At 52.8% G+C, this 20,112-nt stretch overlaps 7 protein-coding genes across 7 annotated transcripts; 3 read left to right on the top strand and 4 right to left on the bottom strand.

Moving 5' to 3' along the window:
• Positions 1-677: 677 nt before the first annotated feature.
• Positions 678-2,609, top strand: Z517_12531 (uncharacterized protein; the record flags this gene model as incomplete). The annotated part of the gene is made up of 5 exons (XM_013422475.1): positions 678-844; positions 899-1,182; positions 1,279-1,461; positions 1,530-1,891; positions 1,971-2,609. The coding sequence occupies 5 exons, from the start codon at positions 678-680 to the stop codon at positions 2,607-2,609; spliced, it is 1,635 nt and encodes a 544-aa protein (XP_013277929.1).
• A 565-nt stretch (positions 2,610-3,174) lies between these two features.
• Positions 3,175-4,978, bottom strand: Z517_12530 (uncharacterized protein; the record flags this gene model as incomplete). The annotated part of the gene is made up of 2 exons (XM_013422474.1): positions 3,175-4,195; positions 4,305-4,978. 2 exons carry the CDS (start codon positions 4,976-4,978, stop codon positions 3,175-3,177), a joined length of 1,695 nt encoding a protein of 564 aa, XP_013277928.1.
• Positions 4,979-5,722: 744 nt separating this feature from the next.
• On the bottom strand, positions 5,723-7,877 carry Z517_12529 (uncharacterized protein; the record flags this gene model as incomplete). Its single annotated transcript, XM_013422473.1, has 2 exons — positions 5,723-6,567; positions 6,626-7,877. 2 exons carry the CDS (start codon positions 7,875-7,877, stop codon positions 5,723-5,725), a joined length of 2,097 nt encoding a protein of 698 aa, XP_013277927.1.
• Positions 7,878-9,207: 1,330 nt separating this feature from the next.
• On the bottom strand, positions 9,208-10,345 carry Z517_12528 (uncharacterized protein; the record flags this gene model as incomplete). Its single annotated transcript, XM_013422472.1, has 3 exons — positions 9,208-9,384; positions 9,442-9,982; positions 10,041-10,345. The coding sequence occupies 3 exons, from the start codon at positions 10,343-10,345 to the stop codon at positions 9,208-9,210; spliced, it is 1,023 nt and encodes a 340-aa protein (XP_013277926.1).
• A 1,641-nt stretch (positions 10,346-11,986) lies between these two features.
• On the top strand, positions 11,987-13,635 carry Z517_12527 (glycerol kinase; the record flags this gene model as incomplete). The annotated part of the gene is made up of 3 exons (XM_013422471.1): positions 11,987-12,123; positions 12,176-12,582; positions 12,641-13,635. The coding sequence occupies 3 exons, from the start codon at positions 11,987-11,989 to the stop codon at positions 13,633-13,635; spliced, it is 1,539 nt and encodes a 512-aa protein (XP_013277925.1).
• A 793-nt stretch (positions 13,636-14,428) lies between these two features.
• Z517_12526 (uncharacterized protein) lies at positions 14,429-16,053 on the top strand (the record flags this gene model as incomplete). Its single annotated transcript, XM_013422470.1, has 3 exons — positions 14,429-14,891; positions 15,021-15,177; positions 15,312-16,053. 3 exons carry the CDS (start codon positions 14,429-14,431, stop codon positions 16,051-16,053), a joined length of 1,362 nt encoding a protein of 453 aa, XP_013277924.1.
• A 566-nt stretch (positions 16,054-16,619) lies between these two features.
• On the bottom strand, positions 16,620-18,726 carry Z517_12525 (uncharacterized protein; the record flags this gene model as incomplete). The annotated part of the gene is made up of 3 exons (XM_013422469.1): positions 16,620-18,076; positions 18,128-18,496; positions 18,555-18,726. The coding sequence occupies 3 exons, from the start codon at positions 18,724-18,726 to the stop codon at positions 16,620-16,622; spliced, it is 1,998 nt and encodes a 665-aa protein (XP_013277923.1).
• Positions 18,727-20,112: the final 1,386 nt, after the last annotated feature.

The following is a 20,112-nucleotide window of genomic DNA, read 5'->3' as shown; positions in this document are numbered from 1 at the left end:
GGAGACTAGTGCCTTATCCTCGGCCTTGGCCAGGCCCCCTTGAGGTCGGAGAGTCACCCTTTTGGGACGAAGATATTCTTGGCATTATATGACTGGTCTATACCCCATGATTTAGATCTAATTTTTTTACTCGTATTGTCCATGTACAATTTACATTACCGTCTATTCTCCTTCTAGCAGCTGAGCATATGATGTTGTCTGTAGGCCTGTATATTGCCAAAACCTATGCGAAGATGCGCTCAAAGGTGATATTCCGACGGGCACGTAGGATACTGGCTGGCTCCATGAAACCGAAAGCGCTCTCGTATATCCGAGAGCGAGGTGAGTGTGGAGGTGACGTCTTTATAAAAGCGGCACGGTCGGGGCTGAGTGGCATGTGAGTTTGCGAGCCAGTTTTTACATACACTCCTCTTTCAGTGCCAAGCAGCATTTCCTGAAAAGTGGTGGAGCTGGTCCTTAATGGGCTGGAATAGGAATGTGGGGCCCCTCCACATTGTGGGACCCCATATCACCCAGTGAAGCCAGAGTATCGACTTGTCGACTTGTCGACTCCGCAAGTCTATGGGTTGGGGTAAAAACTATCTCGTGCTAGGTATACGGTGTCCTGACCCCTGACGAGGCTGGGCCCATCTTTGAAGAGAAAGCTTTCTCCCTGACTCGGCTCTATCACCATCACCATGTCGACAGTCACGGTGGAACATCCTTCTATAGGAGCAGTCAAGGGCGTTGACGGCGACGGCGTATACCAATTCTTCGGAGTTCAATATGCCACTCTCCAGGACAGGCTTGCGGAAGCCCAAGTGAAATCGAGATATGAGAGCCCAGTCGATGCCACAAGTCATGGGTGAATTTTTAACTGTCCCCCACCGAGTATTGGAGATACTGACGCCACCTGCAGACCCTCGTCGTTCTCTCCCCCGAATGGCTATCACAATGAGATGCTCTTCATCCAGCAGTCAATGCCCAAGCCGTCGACTGTCCACTTGGACCTAGACTGCTTGAATCTCAACATCACAGTGCCGAAAGGACAGCACGGGGTCGACCTGGCAAAGCAAAAGCTTCCGGTGTTCGTCTGGATACACGGCGGAGGCTTCGTTGTCGGGGCAAACTCCTGGCCGCACTATGACCACGCCAGAATCGTCAAGCTGGCCCATGATAATGGGGTTCCTGTGATCGGCGTGGGTATCAAGTACGTATAGTCACACCCTTCGGCCGAGGAAACAATTCGGGGAGGGGACAGGGGAACCACTCCTAACGTTTAGACACTTTGCTGAGAAGAAATTAGCTATCGTCTAGGTTTCCCGGGCATGTTGACGTCGGAGGAGTTGCGCCAGAAGGGATACAAACCCAATAGCGGACTCCGTGATCAGCAAGCAGCGTTGCGCTGGGTCAGGCAGCACATTGCCGGGTTTGGCGGCGATCCAGACAAGGTGACCGTGATTGGCGAGAGCGCGGGAGCAGGTATGGCATGTCTTCTGATCCCAATTACACATTCCTTATGCTACAGGCTGCTGATGAAACACTTCAAGTGGCCACCACGCTACACCTGTACTCCAAAGAGCCACTCTTCCACCGCGCCATCGCCACAGGCGGCTCATGCCTGCTCGTCCCGGTCATCACCCCTGCGGACCAAGAAGGCACATACCAACAAGTTTTGTCCATCTTGGACTTGGAAAACCTCGACGTCGACCAACGGATCCAGAAACTTCTGACCCTGCCGATGGACGAGATCATTGCGAAACTGCCGCCCTCGGTCGCGTTCTTGCCTACCGTGGACGGGGATGTCGTCCCTGTGGAGCCGACGTTTGCGGGCGTGGCCGATCAATCCGACCAGAGCATGCCCGGCAAGCAGTGGGTCGATGCTTTGATGATCGGGAACAGCGAATTTGACGTACGTTTAGCCATTCTCGAATGGACTCCGGCAGCTGGTGCGTGCTGGTGCTGACCGGTCTTCTTGACCTCCGTTATAGGCCTCCGTCCTTGGATTCATGCTGGGGCACCTGAAACCGGGTATCGGGAACAAGTTCCCGGCGTCAATACGGTCCTCTCTCGCGACCACGCCGGACATTGCAGAAACCCTACTCGAGGCGTACGGCTTTGGCGATTCAGGATTGGACGACGAAACGGCGTTTATCAGATTCCTCGAATTCGTCAACGACGTCAGCTTCTTGGGTGCGACCACCTGCTTCGCCCGCGGCTGGCCAGCCTCCTCATCCTCATCCAGCTCGAAAATCTTCACGTTCTTCTTCAACGAGCCCAACCCCTGGCCCGGCGCCTACCAGGGTCGCGCCACCCACGTCCTCGACGTCGTCTTCCTGTTCCAGAACCACAATCACAACCTGCCGCCCGCGCAGAGGGCGGCCGCCGAAGCGTTCGGGCTAGATCTCATGCGGTTTGTGGCCGGACAGCAGCCTTGGCCGGGGTATACGCGCGAGAAGAGGACCGCAAAGGTATTTGGCCCGTCGAAGGGGGAAAAGGTGACGGCTAGGGTGGTTGAGGATGCAGAAGCATTGGAGACGGGGAGAGGCAAGTCGATCCTCCAGATTGCGGAGAAGGTCGGGTTTGATCGCCTGAACGAGACGGTCGGACGGTTCAGGATGGGTCTCTGAGAACTGGGAGGGGTTGTATGGTGGTAGCATACCCCAGCGGCCCGGCATGGCGGCGAAAGAGAAAAGGCAGAGGAAAAACAGACACTTTGTGCTGCTGCTACTACTGCTACACACGCTCAAAAAAAAAAAAAAGTGCACACGAGTCCCTTCACAAGTCTCCTTCCCGGATATGATGGTCTCTTGGTTCCACGGGCCGCGGGCAGCCAGGCTACTCTTGGGCAAATGTAGGAAGAATAGACCCCTAGATAGACATGCACATACATACATACATACATACACCACTTAACGAGTCACCCGTCGCGCATCTTGGAATGGAAATTGGGAGAAGGTGACTGGTCCCTGCATCTATTGGTGAGTCACGATGTGATTGTCACTCTGTCACTCTCAGAATCACCCACACGTACGGGCTCGTCATAGCTCGGCACAATCTCTGTAACGCTTAGCTAGGTATGTTATAGACAGACAGTCAGTCAGTCAGCTAGATAGATAGATAGATCATCTTCCACAGTCGCCACAACAAGACAGATTCAACGGATTCCCCATCCCCCGAGAAATAACTCCCCTCCTACTCCTCATGCGTGCGAACGTGCATCTTCTCGAGCAAATTATTGCGGGCCCAGTAGCTGCGGTATTTCTTGCCCAGGACAAACATGGGCGGCACGGTGGCGACCAACGCAAAGGCGACGCCACCCCAGACGTAAAAGGCGTGCTGGGGCCCGACGGCGGCGGTCCAGTTGTTGACAAAATAGCTGAAGCCGTAGAGGATGAGGTTCTTGACCGACATGCTGGCGATGAAGATCTCGTTGGCCATTCCCCGGTACGCGTCCAGTGCGTAGTTGGACGTGCCGATGCACAGGAACATGACGCCGAACAGCATCAAGCCGTGCACGGTGGCGCACGCGTACGGCGACGCCCCCTCTGAGACGAGGTGGCCGAACAGCATCAGCCCGACGCCCGAGCACACGCCCAGCACGCACGGGATCAGCCGGTACTCGGGCTCGTAGACGCCGCGGTTGCGCCGCGCGCACCACTTGATGAACGGGTCCGAGAGCACGCCCATGATGATGGACCCGAGGATGCCGCCCACAAAGGGTCCCAGCGAGAGGTAGCCGATGCTGGCCGGGCTGAGGAGGTAGGGGGGCGGGGCGAACAGCTGCGCCAGGCAAAACGCAATGACCACGTACAGGACCACGAACATGGAGTTGACGATCAGGATCCACAACACGGCCAGGTTGAGCACCACGGCAAAGGGCGCGAGGAGGAGCTGGAAAAAGTTCTCATTCGAGTACGTGCCGCTGAAGATGGCCAGATCCTGCACAAACGTCTTCTTGTGGTAGACGGGAACCTCGTCGGCCGTTGTCGACGTCGCTCGCTGCGCCTCGGTCTCCTCGGTGTGTGTCGCGGCCGCCACGTCGGATTTCTCCAGATTCAGTCTCTCCTGGTACTCGAGTGCCGCGAGATCCTGGAGGTTGTCGTTCTTGACCTCGTCGATCTCGTAGCGCCGGTCCCGCACGTAGCTGGTCTCGGGGACGAACAGGAACTGCAAGATGGTCTGGATGCCGCCGAAGAGGACCAGAAGGTAATACCTGCCAGGAGGAGAGATCAGCGTGATCCGGATCAGAACCACAAGACGTCCACCACGTGCATCAAGAGAAAGGAGAGCAGGAAAAAAAAAGAAAACCAAGAAAAACCTACAGCCATCGCCATCCGATATTCGAGGCGATCGGGCCAGCAACCACACCCGTCAGATTGGAGATGCCAGCCAAGATGAAATTGATGCAGGACGCGTAGATGCCACGCTCATGCACAAAAAACATGTCGCTGATGAGGGTAAAGATCAGAGATTCGTAGGGCGCAATGGCGAAGCCCTGCAGGATCCGCGAGGCGAGCACCCCTTCGTAGGTGTTGACGCAGGAGCCCACAATGTCGGCGATGAGGCAGAAGACGGACGCGAACAGGAAAATCGGCCTCGTGCCCCATTTCCTGGACAGAGCCGAGAACAGCGGGCCGGTCACGCCAATCACCAAGGTCTGGTAGCCCGAGCTCAGCACGAGTTTGGGGATGGTGGTGTTGATCTCGATGGACATTTCAAAAAAGGCCGAGTTCAGCATGGCGCTCACCACGGCAGCGTAGAGGATCGACCCCCAGCAGGTGATGCCCAAGGCCGTGAGTTTCTTGGTGTAAGACCAATTGAGTGGGTCGTTGGGATCGTTCGAGGGCTGCGGCACCAGCACAATGTGTGCGTTGCGCCCCGTGCCATGCTTGAGCCCGCCCGTCACCTCCTGCGAGTGCGCGGCGTCTTCTTCGAGGATGACGGTGCCGGGGACGTGCGGGATCTTGGTGTCGTCGAGGATACCGAGGAACGGCATCTTGAGATCCGGTAGCGCTGGTGAATGGATCCAAAGGATGAAAACGAATGTGAAGGAACTTGAAGAGCGGACCGAGAGCGTGGAGTTCGTCCGTCTCTTATACCTTCGTGGGTGTTTTTGATATGAAGTAACCTCGCAGCAACGACTCGTGGATCAAATAAAGATGCCACTCAACCCCCTCTAGTCATTTACTCGTAAGGTGGATGGAAGCTTTGGGAGAAGCTGATGAGGTTCCCCGACACCAAATGCTCTCAGGTTCACCGACTCGGGTCGATTAATTGACCCTGGAGAGACCCACTCAGCCCCATGCGCCCCATTTCTCCAACCGCCCGCCGCTTTGCCGTTTCAGGAAAGGTCGGAATAACCATCTGGGGTTGATATACTCTTTAATGTGTGGAGTATGAGACGCTTCTGAGTTATTATCGCATGGGCTGCTGCGTGGGGTACTCCCAACTCCCATATGTGGCTAGACAGCTTGCGATCTTACTCGTACGCTTCCAGGAAAAGCTGCCTGGAAACAACTATCACGATGGAAAGGGACTTCAAAAACAAAACAAGCAACGGGGTATTGGCATAGTATACCGAGTACACTTTTCCCCAATCTCTCTCCCTAGCCACTGACTCCAAAACGCCTTGCCTTTTTTTCCCATCGGGTATCAATCTCAACCATCCTTGCTTTTGTGCCGCTCCGAGTCGACCGGCAACTTTTCAGGCGTATCTGAATAAAAAAAAAAAAAAGGACGCTCATGGCAAAGATCCATGGGCCTGGGACACAGGCTCAAGTGTCGGTTTCAGAGGCACAGGGCCTTCCGAGCTACCCTTCACCGGGGCAAGCAACCGTGAAGACAGCTCTCCCTTCAACACTTGCTCGCGAGTGATCTGAAGCATGTCACTTGGTAGGCCCATGCTGGCGAGGAATGTAACTGTGTCTTTCCACTCTGTTTGTTTTCTCTTCTCGCTCCATTTCAGTTCCTCGGCCATGATGTCAATCACCTTGGGCAGAGCATGTAGCGCAGCCTGCGCATTCAGGAAGCTCAACCGGGTGCGTCTGGCGAGAACATCGACGGCGGTTTGGGCATATTCGCTGCGTACGGCATACCGGACTTCACCGTCGATGAAGGGGTACAACGATGATAGTCGTTGGCCGCGCAAGGGATAGTGTTCGGTATTGTCGGTAGGAGAAGCCAGTGCCGCAACATCCCAAGCTCGATCGCCATAGTCGCTAGCCAAGTGCTTCGCAACATCGGGATCGAGGCCAAAGTGCTGGATAAGGTTGATGAAAAGAGTGGTCGAGTACCCGTGGGCTCCAATCAAGCGGATATGATGTGTTTGGCAAGTTCCATTCAGAAGACCCACTGAGGGATCAATACCATTGACACCGCTGATATCTGGGACATAGCTGATGGATTTCGGCTGCAGCTTGAATGCTTCGATTGCTTTGTCGACTGCATCCTCCGCCATTTGTCGGTATGTCGTCCATTTACCGCCAGCGCAAGTAAGCAGTCCAGAGTCGGAAACGGTGACAAGATGACTCCGAACAAGCGATTCTGTGTTTTTGGAATTGGGGTCACGGACAAGGGGTCGTATTCCTGCATCATCACATGTCAGTATCGATTCACTCTGGTCAATTAGGGACGGTAAACTCACCTGACCAGGCGGCAAGGATATCCGACCTTCGAACATCAATTTCTGGAGTAAGATATGTCCGGATCTCATCTAGGATCCATTCAATATCTTTCTCTCCGGCCACTGGGTTCTGAGAGATGGCACATGGCGCATCTGTTGTCCCAGCAATGGTATTTCCTTGCCAGGGGAGGAAGAAGATGACTCGTCCATCAGATGTGGACGGGTCGATGAGACCCATGTTTTCAGGGCTGAGGTACCCAGGAAGGACGACGTGCACCCCCAAGCTCGGTGCAACAATCTCCTTGTCACCGGGAGAGTCCATTTGCCGGATAGCGTCGGAAAATGGCCCTGTCGCATTGATGATGCCTTTCGCTTTGACAACAAACTCTTCACCATTAGCCTTTCCATCCTTCTCTGCAATCAGATCTCGTACTCGGGCGCCTGTAAGTTTGCCGTTTGCGTCCTTCTCCAGGCCCGTCACTTCCAAATGATTGACCGTTGTGGCCCCGTACAATGTGGCAGTCATGGCCAGGGAAATGTTCATCCTGGAATCGTTATGCTGGCCATCGTAGTACACAAGAGCACCAATAAGGTTCTCCTTCTTCAACATGGGGAAGGCTTCTAGAGCCTTACTTCTGGGTAGGAAGTAAGAGCTCTCAATCCCCTCGGAGCCAGCCAGGAAATCATAGAATTTCGTCCCCGCCCAAAAGTATGGTGCCTGCCACCACGCCTGTAGTGGCAGCATGATGGGTAACCAGGACGACAGATGTGGCGCCGTGTACAGGAAACTCTTGCGCTCTCTCAGAGCCTCTCTCACCAGCTGGTATTGGTTGTAGTCGAGATTCCACACTGCTTTTTCCAGATATCGAACTCCACCGTGGACAAGCTTGGTGGATTTGCTGCTTGTGCCACTGCTGAAATCGTCTCTTTCCACGATGGCCACCTTCAAGCCTCTCGTTGCCGCATCCAAAGCGATGCCTGTGCCTGTAGCCCCACCGCCGATCACGAGAAGGTCGTAGGTTTCTGAGGATGGCGTCGAGGACGATTTCTTGAGGTCGGCAATCTGTTCGGCTCTCGTCTTGATGTAGGGGAATTTGGGTGGGATGATGTTTCCGTGCTCGTCTCTTCTGGGTGGTTTGGGTGCAAGTGTCTCTGCTCCAGGGACGTTTCGAGGCCGGTAGATGATATACATGCCTGCGGTACCCGCCGCGGCCAGACCTGTACCGTACGCCAACGGCTTGAGTAGCCGACGCATGGAGAATCGGGAGGCCATTCTCGAGGCAATTCACCAAAGAGCAGTTGGGCAAGCAGGTCGTCAAGTGAAGGTCAAGGAGCGTTTGAACATGTAGCGACAACAATAGTGACGCTGTGTGATGTGAGACCAAGTTAATGTCTCTGGCGACAAACAGAGCGATGGATTGGTGTCAAGGAGGATGCCAACTGCGATATTTGAAGGCGTCGTAAATGACTCTCGATCGACAAGCCAACGACAAAGGACGCAGCATTGCGGAGAAGCAAGACTCTGCCATTGACAGCACTCGGGGAATCTGGATGACCGAGCTCGAGGGGCGACGTGAGCCCAGGCCGCAACACGAGCTTTGAGCGACCCCGGATCTGCTAGGCATCTTGCGTGATGCTGAGTATTGAACCTAGTTACCCTTACACAACGAAACCTTTTGGGCAATGCGGAGAAATTAGTGGCAGGATGTGACTCGGGTCGATTTCTCCGACCAAATTCCGGAAATTCAGGTCTCGGGTATGGACACACCGAGGTGCAGCTCCAGGCGGCAATACCCCCTTTTTGAGAGGTTTCCAGATTGGGTATTGGATCCGCTTTTTTCCTTTGAACCAGCGTCGTATTGCGGATGGATCTCAGGAATCCGAGGGAAAAAAAAAAACTTTATAGGTGGTGAAAGAACAAGACTTCGGCCGCATCTTGCCACTATTGACATACCTGGATGGATACCCGTTCACAAAAAAACCCACTGTTTCAGACTCAGCTGACCTGGTTCGATTCGTTCAGCTCGGACTACCTCATCAACGGACTATTGTGGCTATTAACTTTCGGCCATCTCCGGGTATATCGATATACCTTTTTTCTCATGAGATAGTACGTGAAGCACTGTTGACTGTAGGTAGATTGATCATGCCACTTGTGCCACAGTATCACCCACGGGGGTCTGTCGATATACTACACCCACGCACAAGGATCGTCCTTGGTCAAACTCCAGATAGACAGATCTGCTGTGAAAGAATGACAGCGCGTTACTTGTTTGACTGTAAATCACATGTTCTCAGTCTTCAAACAGAGTCTACCGCAATCTGAACTATGATTTGTTCCGGCACTAGTAACCGTAGAAACTCGCATGTCGCCTACGATTTCCGAATCACCCTTTGTACTTGGAAGAGAAATCACAATATAAAATGCCTTTGTATGCATTGATTGGTCTGCCATCACCTGTCCTCGATGGCTATGTACAACAGTGCTTAACGCCTGCGCTCAGAACTAATCTGAAAAACCGACAACCATAACCGCCCTCGTATAGGTTGTCTAGCCTGTCCCCCTTTTGAATATCCAACCAACAACTATGTTTTCAATCACCTCACACCTGGCTCTCGGTGTTGGGAGTGTATGTGTTTGACCACACTGATCGTTTCGGTTGCAAAAACCGTTTGAGACCCATGTAAGGAGTGTTGATCGGGCTCTCGCCGGTGAAGAGGAACATGTCATAGAGCCAGCCACCGAATGCGCAGCCACAGAATGGTGCAACCATTGGAACCTTTTGGGCAAGTCAGCTTCAAATTCCCGCATCTTAGATAGCATTAGACGGGCTTACCCAGAAGTAGTAGTCACCTGCGCTCCATACCTCGTGTCCGTAGCCGATCATATAGCTGACGAGACGAGGACCGAAATCTCGAGCCAGGTTGATAGCATAGCCAGTCTCCCAGCCGAAGCATGCACCGATGCCAAAAATGACAAAGAAGAGCCCCAGAGGAGTCAAATCTCCTGCACCGAGGTTTCCATCATCCTTCAGCGCGTAGATCAAAAACATCAGGATCGCACTGGCGATAAATTCGGAGAAGAACTGGCCGGTCTTGGTCATGAACGGGGCAGGATACGTGCAAAAGATGCCTGCGGTCGAGGTCTCGCCACCGACGGTCCGGATACCAGGGCCTCCTTCGAAAACATCGATCGCGGACTTGTAGTTGGCATAAACAATTGCAGATGCTGCCATAGCGCCGAGAATCTGGGCAAGCATGTAGATTGGAAATTTCCTCCACGGAAACTTGCGAAAGATTGCGTTGGCAAGGGTTACGGCGGGATTTAAATGTGCTCCTGAGATGCCAGAAGTGTAGACTCCTAGCATGACACCAAGACTGTGCAATTATTAGCGACCGACACATTTCAGAATGTTATAACCGAGATAAAACGTACCCCCAGCCCCAAGAGATTGATTGGTAGTCGCCCTTTGTGTTCCCACTGAGGACTACCTGCGCGACGACACCATCACCAAAGAGGATCAGGATGAAGACGCCAAAGAACTCCGACAGGGGTTCTCGGAGGAAATGTCGGATTCGACTCCAAGTCAGGTCAGGTTCTTGTTGCACCACATCTGCTTGAGGAATCTTGTGGTCGACGAGGGCACCGTGCTCGGCAAAGGCAGGGACGTCTTGAACAGAAGTTCGTCGTCTCTGCTCCTGGGGAACATTGAAGTGTTCCTGGTGGGTAATGTTGCCCATTGTGACTGGCTGTTTCTCCGAGGATAGAGAAGAAGTGGGCGTGGACATGTAAGAAATAAAGGTGGCAAGATGGACGAACAAAGGCAGTGCTGCTTTGTGGGGATACAGAACAATGAGAAGGTGCCCATGGGGGAGAGGGCCTGGGTTATATAGACGAATACCACACAATATAACCCATGATTCCGCTTTCTATATTCTGACTCCACCCTTGTAATCTCGAGTGCCATTGCCAGTGATACCGAAAACGTGGAAACAGAGTTAGTTCAGCAAACAAGGCGCTGTGGCCGATGCAAACCCTTGTACTAGGTATCGTGTCTAGAACCAAACTGTGCAGGGGTCCGGGACACCCGCACGTTGGCCCTGCATAAAACACGAGATCGTGGCTTGTACGTGAGCCAATGATGCCGTATGACGGCCAAGAAAATCCTTCCACTCACATAACTTTTTCTTCAGCTAGTATCACCGCGAACCGCACACGACTAGACCCGGATGGTCTTGAAATTCCAGCGGCAACTCTATGCCGACTTGCATAGATTTATGCCTTTAGCAAGCCCAGCTCGAAGCAATTCCTGCAGATCTTGATATGCACGATGCCCAGACTTCACGTCGATGTTATGGTATCTCAGAGGCCGTTGATAGGATCAGTCATCCAGCGGTGGTGAGTGAGAGGCAGTTGGCCGTCACAAACAGACAAAAATGACCTGTACAAACTTCAGCTGCCTTCGAACTCAGTCAAGGTTTCATGGCGGTCTCGGGGTGGCACACATTTTACCTCTCGGTGGACACGACTTCTTAGCAACCAATACGACGTTACAGAGGAAGACAAGCTATACGGAGTAAGTGTCGCAGTCTTTGTCCGGCCGACTGCGGAATCTGCAAGCGGCTGGAAAAACAGTTTCGCCGATGACGTCCTTGCGGGGCACGTGGGGAAGCCTCGGCAAATGCACGTCGGTCTCTTTCCCCGAACTTCTCTCCTCGATTCATCCTCCATTATTCTCTATCCTTGTCTTTTCCGCTCACCCCCGCAAACACCTGCGTTCGGTACCACGTCGCGAAGGGCTTCCTCAGTCGGTGCCACGGGCGTAACTTCAGCAATCCACTGCAGCCATGTTACTTTCCACTCCTCCCCCCCGCCACGCTTTGTACCCCTGATCTTTCCCGCATCTACTTACAATCCGCACGCCCGCCCTTCCCCATGCCCGTCGCCTGTCCCTGCACCGAGCTTCACCAGCCGCATGGAATGGTAAAAGGGTTCCGTCTGTGGAGTTCGGGGTTGAAATGTCCGGGAGACCTCGCAAAAGTTCGTTTGAACACCGAGCAAGCACCAACTGGGGACTCCAGCTTGTTATGCCATGAGCTCGCGTAAGATTCGAGTTTGACGCAGACCATGACCCGCTTCCATGTGGTACAACCCCCTGCGGTAAAGGTCATGCGACCGTGTGCCTCGATACATTGTCTTCAAAGTCCACATGCTTCGGTGTTCCCCCGCTGTTGTGCTATATAACATGGATTCCCCTCCCCTCCACAGCATCCCTCCAGGCCTCCAGTGCTCCAGTCTATTCCCCAGACCCGGACAATTTCTCCTTTCAGGCAAAATTACATTTCTTTGAGAACTTTATGAACTTTTTGCGAAAGGTCGCCATGGGCAGCACTCAAGAAGTCTTTGTCGGGTCTATCGATCAGGGAACCACGAGTTCTAGATTCCTGATCTTCAACAAGCGAGGCGAGCCTGTTGCCTCGCACCAGCTTGAATTCAAGCAGATCTATCCACATCCTGGGTAAGCAACACCAATTTTAACGACGAAGCGTGCTGCTAACCGCAAGACACAGCTGGCACGAACATGACCCCCTGGAGATCGTTTCCTCGGTAGAAAAGTGTATCGATGGCGCAGTCCAACAATTCCAAGACCAAGGCCACAACATCAACACCATCAAGGCAGTCGGCATCACCAATCAGCGTGAGACCACGGTTCTTTGGAACAAGGAGACCGGAGAGCCGTTGTACAATGCTATTGTTTGGACCGACACGCGGACACAGGCATTAGTTCGAAAGCTGAAGCATCGACTCGGCGCCGACAAGCTCACTGACATCTGCGGGCTTCCGCTTTCTACCTATCCTTCCGTCGGCAAGCTACTTTGGCTACTTGAGAATGAGCCAAAGGTCAAGGATGCGTACGAAAAGGGCGTGTTGGCCTTTGGCACAATTGATGCTTGGCTTGTGTATAAACTTAATGGAGGTGAGCTCTTTTCGTCGAAACCTCTGCAACCTTCACATACTAACATCCCAATCCAAAGGCCCGAAAAGAAACATCTTCGTCTCTGATCCTTCAAACGCATCACGAACAATGTTCATGAACCTGAAGACCCTCGAGTACGACGACTCCCTTCTCGACTTCTTCCGTATCGACACCTCAAAGGTCCACCTCCCTAAAATCGTCCATTCTTCGGATTCCGCAGCATATGGCTCCCTCACCTCGACCGTCCTCAAGGGTGTTCCGATTACCGGTTGCCTAGGAGATCAGTCAGCCGCCCTAGTCGGTCAGAAAGGCTTCACGCCAGGCCTGGGCAAGAACACATATGGAACCGGTAGCTTCATCCTCTACAACGTAGGCGACAAGCCAGTGATCTCCACCCACGGTCTGTTGACCACTGTGGCATTTGACTTTGGCGGCAACACTAAGCCCATGTATGCACTTGAGGGATCGATTGCCGTGGCTGGCTCAAGCGTCAAGTTCCTGGTCGAAAACTTTGGGTTCATTGACAAGTCCTCCGAGATCAGCCAACTTGCCGAGACTGTCGAGGATAATGGGGGTGTTACATTCGTGACTGCATTCAGCGGTCTGTTTGCGCCCTACTGGATCGATGACGCCCGTGGAACCATCTTCGGTATCACGGCGTACACACAGCGAGGCCATATCGCACGTGCCACTCTGGAAGCGACGTGTTTCCAAACCAAAGCTATCCTGGTGGCGATGGAAAAGGACTCGGGCCACAAACTCAGTGAACTGGCCGTTGACGGTGGGATGTGTAACTCGGATCTGTGCATGCAAACACAAACTGATCTCATCGGCATTCCCGTGAAAAGACCGGCTATGCGCGAGACCACCGCGCTGGGCGCGGCGATCGCAGCTGGTTTGGCCGTGGGTGTATGGGACAGCATTGACGAGTTGAAGGAGGTCAATACCGAGGGCTCGTCGGTCTTCAAGCCTGCCATCAGCAAGGAAGAGAGTGCCAAACAGTTTTCTCGGTGGGAGAAAGCCGTGGAGATGAGCAAAGGCTGGGCCAACTGAAGATTGGTTTTCGCGAGCACCTTTTCCCCCAGAGGTGTTCGGGCCTTGTAGGCTTGTAGCGTGGTGTCAATGGCGTTGGTTCATCTCATCAATCGTCCTTGTAGTTTAACCACCATCTCCTCCCAGTGTGATTGATAGGCTTGGTGAGGGAGAGGAGAGTGTCTCTGGAATTCCACAGCCACATACTAGGTACTCGAAAAGGAACATGACTAACAAAATCAAATCCAATGTGCATCCATTTACCAAATGTCACTCGGTGGAGGAGTTTCCGCTACAGTAATACAACATGACTTGTTACCTATTTAGGTAATCACCCATGGTGCCAGTATTTATGCTTGAATAAAGGTTTTTCTATGATGTAATACAGCAGCACTTGTACTTGGTTACAATATGCTCCTTGAATAAGCTTAAGGTTTTTGTTTTACGGGATATACCAAGTTTAAATCAAGCCTAAATTTGATTGAATATCCTACCCAACATTCCCAAAGGTACATACATAGACACTTGAACAACCACACCCTGAGTTCTCATATCTCTTTGTCAGTCTCAACACGACTCTTGCACCGTCTCCGTTGGTGGTGTACCTCGGGACTTCTGCCACACACCCTGAAATGGCTGTATCATGTGTGAAGCATTAGAACCACTGGAATAGGTCCAGAAAAAGCTTGATCTAGGTTCTTACTCTCTCACATGTTGTGGGTGACGACTAGGCATCCCTCTCTTCCATACATCACCAGAACTCCCTCCCTCTTCGGCATAGCAGCAGTGGTAACAACAACAAGAGGCGTCCACAATGAAGATCATCATCGTCGGCGCAGGGATCGGCGGCCAATCTGCGGCATTGGCCCTGGCGCTCGAGAAACACAGCGTGACGGTGCTCGAGTCGGCGCCGCAGCTGGCCGAGATCGGGGCGGGCGTGCAACTGACGCCGGACGCCATCAAGTTCTTCTTCCGCTGGGGCCTGCGGGACGACATTGTGGCCAAGGCGGCCGTGCCGGGCACGTTCTTCATCCACCACTGGAAGGATGGGCGGGTGCTGGGGAGCGTCGACGCCAGGGGTCTGGAGGGCGAGTACGGCGCGCCGTACGTGGTCGTGCACCGCGGGGTGTTGCATGATATCCTGCACCGGCACGCCGTCAGGGCCGGAGCCGAGGTGAGGGTCGATTCGCGGGTGGTCGAGTACGATTTTGAGGGCGGCGCCGTGGTCCTCAGAGGTGGACGGCGGATCGAGGCCGATTTGGTCGTTGCTTGTGACGGTGAGTTCTGACACAGTTGTTCCCTTCTTTTTCCTCTCCACAAGATTCTCCCTTTCCCCCCCTTTTTTTTTTGGATGACTCGTTTGATCATTCTCACTCGAGATGCGGAGTGATTGGTGTGAGTTGAAGGCATCAATTCCTTTGCGAGAACGCAGTTCCTCAAGGAACAAGACCGAGGCGCCCAGAAGACTGGTTGGGCTGCATATCGCACAATGGTCGATGTCTCGAGCATCAAAGATAACCCTTTGACTGCTGATTTGGTCGAGCAACACAACAACCACCTATGGTATGTACGTGCAAGGGGCCTGCTCTTCGCCAGCCACCTTCCAAAACTTTCTCCCTTCCAAAACTTTCTCCCACGGACCGTACACCAGCGGCGGGGGGGTGGAAATCGAACGCAATGTGACGTTACTCAATTAGGATCGGCGAAAACTGCTCAGCCATGACCTACATGATCTACGAGTCGACGAAGCTGAACATGGTCCTCTCGCACCGGGACGACGTCGACACCACGACCTGGACGCCCGCGCAATACCACGGCGTAATTCAATCCCTCTTCCGCGGGTGGGACGGCAAGCTGACGGCTCTTCTCGACATGGTGCGGCCCGAGACCATCAACAACTGGCCCGTGTACCAGGTCGAGCCGCTGCCCCGATGGGTGTCCAGGTCCGGCAAGTTTGTGCTCATGGGGGACGCGGCGCACGCCATGGCGTTCTACCTCTCCATGGGGATTTCGATGGCCGTCGAAGACGCGGTCGCCTTGACCGAGTGTCTTTCGCTACTGGGGTCGGCGACCTCCTCCTCCACCATCACCGATCCCAACGACAACGGCACAAATGACCCGGGACCGAAACCAAGACCCTCTCTCTCCACCGCTCTTGGTCTCTTCGAATCGGTCCGCAAACCGCGCGCCGAAGCCGTCCAGTCCGCCAGTCTCCACGCCGGGGAAATCTTGCACCTCCCTCCCAGTGCGGCGCAGGAGAAGAGGGACGCCTTGCTGCAGGCCGATGGAAGAACGGATAGGAAAGAAGATAGGCAGTACGTGTACGGGATCGCCGACCAGGAGACGAGGGATTGGTGTTATGGCTACGACGCCGCCTTAGAGACACGAAGAGCGTGGGAGGGGCTATTTGGGCCAGCGAACAGGGAGACTAGTCTTTAAAGGATTGACGACGACGGCTGTCTAGCTCCTGGGATTTTCGACAGCGTCGGGATCGGAGGCAGGGCACCAACGGTATACCTACCGACCGACTTGGGGAGATACAATGCAGTTGACAGCAAAAGGTAGAAGTCGGGAGCGAAAGGGGATCTGAAATCTAACAATCATAATTTTCTCGACGAGATATTTGGGTCGCGAATGAGCATATATGCTCGTGCTATGTTTCAAGGATTCAGGGGCAAGGCTGATCACCAACCATATGCCACTATTATATATACAATCCATTCACCATGCCCAATGTCTGACCAAGTTAGCAGACACGCGGCACAATTACGGTCAACCATGTCATGCGAGGTGAAGCATTTCCCTCTCCAAGCCATCATTTCATCAAATATTTTCAAAGAAATGAACCCTGTCCTGCGTAGCTGGTTCCCAAGTTGACGCACCGACAGCTCTTAGACTTTCAGCTGCCTCCTTCATGAAGGCAGTGGACATGCTGGCATCCTCCAGGGATGCTACCATATCCCACCCACTCCCAAAACCCTCGTTTCGTTTTCTCGATTCCTTCTTCACAATTCCCTATAGTCTGCCTGCCGGGGCTTGCGATTCCGGTTGATATGCCGGTGGGGATTGACAGGCTGCCGCATGTAGGCATTGTCTTCTTCATTTCCTACGTGCCGTTGTTGGTTCGCGAATCGATTCCCAGCTGGACCGGACGGCGGATAGAAGCCCTGATTCTGATTCTGGTTGACCAGCGCTTTGGGACCGGTCGGAACTCCAGACATCCCAGCCGGTTGTTGAGGTGGTGATGGCTTGGGCTGCTGGTGAAAGGTCTGATTTCGAATAGGGCGATGGTTGTTGTTCTGGTGGAAGTTATTAGGTCGATTCTGGTTCATGTTGGTGTTGGGATTCTGATTCTGATTCATGTTCATGTTCATATTCATGTTCCAATTCGGCATCTGACCTGGATTGGCGAAGTTGACACCCATGGCCATGTTCATGTTGCCCATATTTCCCGGGTTCATCCCATTCATCATCATAGGATTCATGAAGTTTATCGGATTCATGCCGTTCATACCCGCCAAGCCATTCATGCCCGGCATACCCATACCCATCATCATCGGATTCATCATCATGGGGTTGAAGCCCGGCATCATGGGCAAAGCCATGTTGTTTCCTGATTGCATTTGCGACAAGTCTGGCGGCATCATGTCTGCAGGAAGCACGTTATTACTCTCAGGAGTCGCAGTCTGCTCCTTGGAAGGATTCAGCTCGGCGTCCGGCGCCTTTGGGGTCGACGACACGGCATCTCCAGACTTCTGCCGCTTCATGGCCGGGGCGGCCAGGCTATCTGAGGATGTTGCTCCGTCGACTTCACTCGCACTGCGCTTTCTCGCCGAACCACTGGTTGATTGAGGCGTGGCAGAACCCTCTCGAGTTTGTGAAGGTGAATATGGAGGAGAGTCTTTGGTCTTTGGTGAAGCGGCGGCACCCTCTGTAGGACTTCTAGACCGTTGCTTCTCTGCAGACTTTTCTGCTTCATACTCTTTGATTTTGTCCTTCATCTCCTCGTCAGGCTCAAGACGCTCGAGACTGATATTCTCCGTCTCACACCCAGGACATGTGAGATCGTTTTCAAGTAATGCATTTTCGATACAAACGTGACAATATGTCTTCCCACAACAAGGTGTCTTCATTGGATCTACAAACAAGCGCTTGTCAATCGAGCATTCCAAGCCTCGATCTTGCAGCTCCTTGTCACCAATTTGCTCTTTCTTCTGCGCCGCTTCGGCAGCCTTGACCTGTTCCAGGTGTTTTCTCCATGCCTTTTCATCCGCTTGCGCAAAGACGTACTCTCCCTCGGCGTTTACCATCAGATTTTGTCTCTGAGAATCGTCGAGCTTGTCGATATCTGCTTGATCGATCTTCTTCAGCATCGACCGAGGAATACCAGTCGTGCGCTTAATTCGGTTCTTATTGTCGTAGGAAGCGTCATCGTTGGTTGGACATGCTTGGATCCAGTGCCCTACACACGTCAGCAAGGGAACACAACAAATACTAACGGATCCTTTCTTACCTTTCTTGCCACAGCGGTAACAGATGTAGCCGTGGGGAGGTTCGCCCTCCGGAATGTTCGCCTTCTTGTTGAAAGGCTTCCCCTGCATGGGGACACGGGTCTCGTGTGACATTTCCTCTTGTTTTTGTTGCCATTGTGCGTCTGTAAATTGAAGCATGGCTTGAAGCTTTTCTTGTTCCGTCATTGCTTTGGCCATGTCCACTGGTTTACGAGGCTTGGCCGCAATATTCGCTGCCGTGGGCTTTGCACTGACGGGCGGTTTACCAGAGACATATCGAGCAGCACGCCCTTTCCCAGGTGCAGAGGCAGGTAATCTTCGGGCAAGGACAGTCGAGTCTTTGGGGATTATTTCAGTGTCATCTGTATATTCTGGACTATTGTTAGCCACGACCCGGACGGAAAAAAAGGTTGAGAAATGCACACTCACCTTCGTTGCTGTTCTCCTTGTAGATCTTCAGGTCAAAGTCTGTGCCATCGCCTAGCCGAGAAATGTTGATGATCTCACGCTTCAAATTCCAGACATCGGTATGAGGGCCATCGATTGTTACACGCTGAGGTTCTTTTTGTGATTTGAACTTGAAATATACGTAGGAGGCCATGGTGGCAACGCCTGACAGCGGCTCAGACCCCCAGTGGGACAAAAGTGTATGTGCTTGTCGCAGTAAGCTGGAGGTGAACAGAATGTTGAGCGTGCGGTGACCTTTTGGCGTAGATAGATTCCAAGGGACACAAAGTCAGAAGACGACAAGGGGGGAAAAGGCAGATGTTATTGTAAGTAAACGAATAATAAGTCCAGCTTGAGAGAACTGAGTCCAACTCAGGCGAGCCTGTTCCCTTCGCCAGTCGTTCTTGCACTGAGCTGCGCTGCACTGCCAATGTAGCTCTGCCACTCGAAGCAATGACACACGCAACAAAAGAAATTCCCTCTTTCCTGAATCTGATCCCAGCTCTTGACAGGAAATGTCTCTTGTTTTTCAAGCTCTACAACAGGTGCTGATTGCAGGAAGAAAGTCTCCGTCACGATGATCTTAACCCCTCCCAAGACTAACGTCAGCACCGGTGTGTGGTGAAAGCGTCCGTTTGCGAAGAGTGACGAGAAAGCGAAAACAATGAGATTCCCCGTCGAAACAGGTCAGAATGTATGATTAGGCGCACGAAACGTTGGTAGATGGGTAAAGCGAGGATAAAGCCGACACGGATGGATTATGGAAAGAGGAGTGTTGCGGAGGGGATGATGGCGGAAGAAGAGGTTGGAACGAGACGGAGGCGCAGGCATGGAGGCAGCCTTTTTATTCGGCCGGCAGAAAAACTGAACGCGGCAGATTGTCACATGACAAAGCTATAGCATCACGTGACTTCAATTGTCTTTTAGTCAGCAAGAATCAGCCTTGTGTTCCAGGGGACAACATCCTCGATCCCCAGCCTCGTTCCTTTGACTGTTTGACTGTGCCACAGCCTCAGTTTGCCATGGCTCGACAGTCATCAAATATGTCTAATCAAGGGCAGACCCTTAGAAAAATTGCTATGACTGCTTAGTGAAACTGGAATCGTTGGCTACGTCTCAATTGGCGTACAGCTATGCAGGTTGCGAAGTGTACAAAGAATAAGGACAGTGTATTCGGCGACAATTTCATGTGCATAACCCGTCTCATTGTACCGAAAAAAAGTTTGGTCAGCTAATTGCTTGCTGACAGCCTCCTCCATGGCTGCCATATGTCATTTTGCTTGCAGAACTTCGAGGCCACTTTCAATCAGGTTCGTATTGTGGACAGTCAAAAACGAGGCTGATTCTCACAATTCAGCAATTCGAGTGTCGAAATCTCTTCTTCCGTCGAACGCATCTTGGCGGGGACTTGGCAGCTTTACCCTTCAAAAGCCCTCTCACAATAGCCAACCCAGCCGAGAAATGATGGTGAGGCCCTGTTCAGGCTGACCCGGAGAATTCAACTTAGACTTCTGATGCCCTGAATGTGGTGCCTCGATAC

The sequence above is a fragment of the Fonsecaea pedrosoi genome (genome assembly GCF_000835455.1).
Source record: "Fonsecaea pedrosoi CBS 271.37 unplaced genomic scaffold supercont1.10, whole genome shotgun sequence".
Taxonomy (NCBI): Eukaryota; Fungi; Ascomycota; class Eurotiomycetes; order Chaetothyriales; family Herpotrichiellaceae; genus Fonsecaea; species Fonsecaea pedrosoi.
The sequence above is the reverse complement of the archived record's forward strand: the minus strand, read 5'-3'. Positions and strand labels throughout refer to the sequence as shown.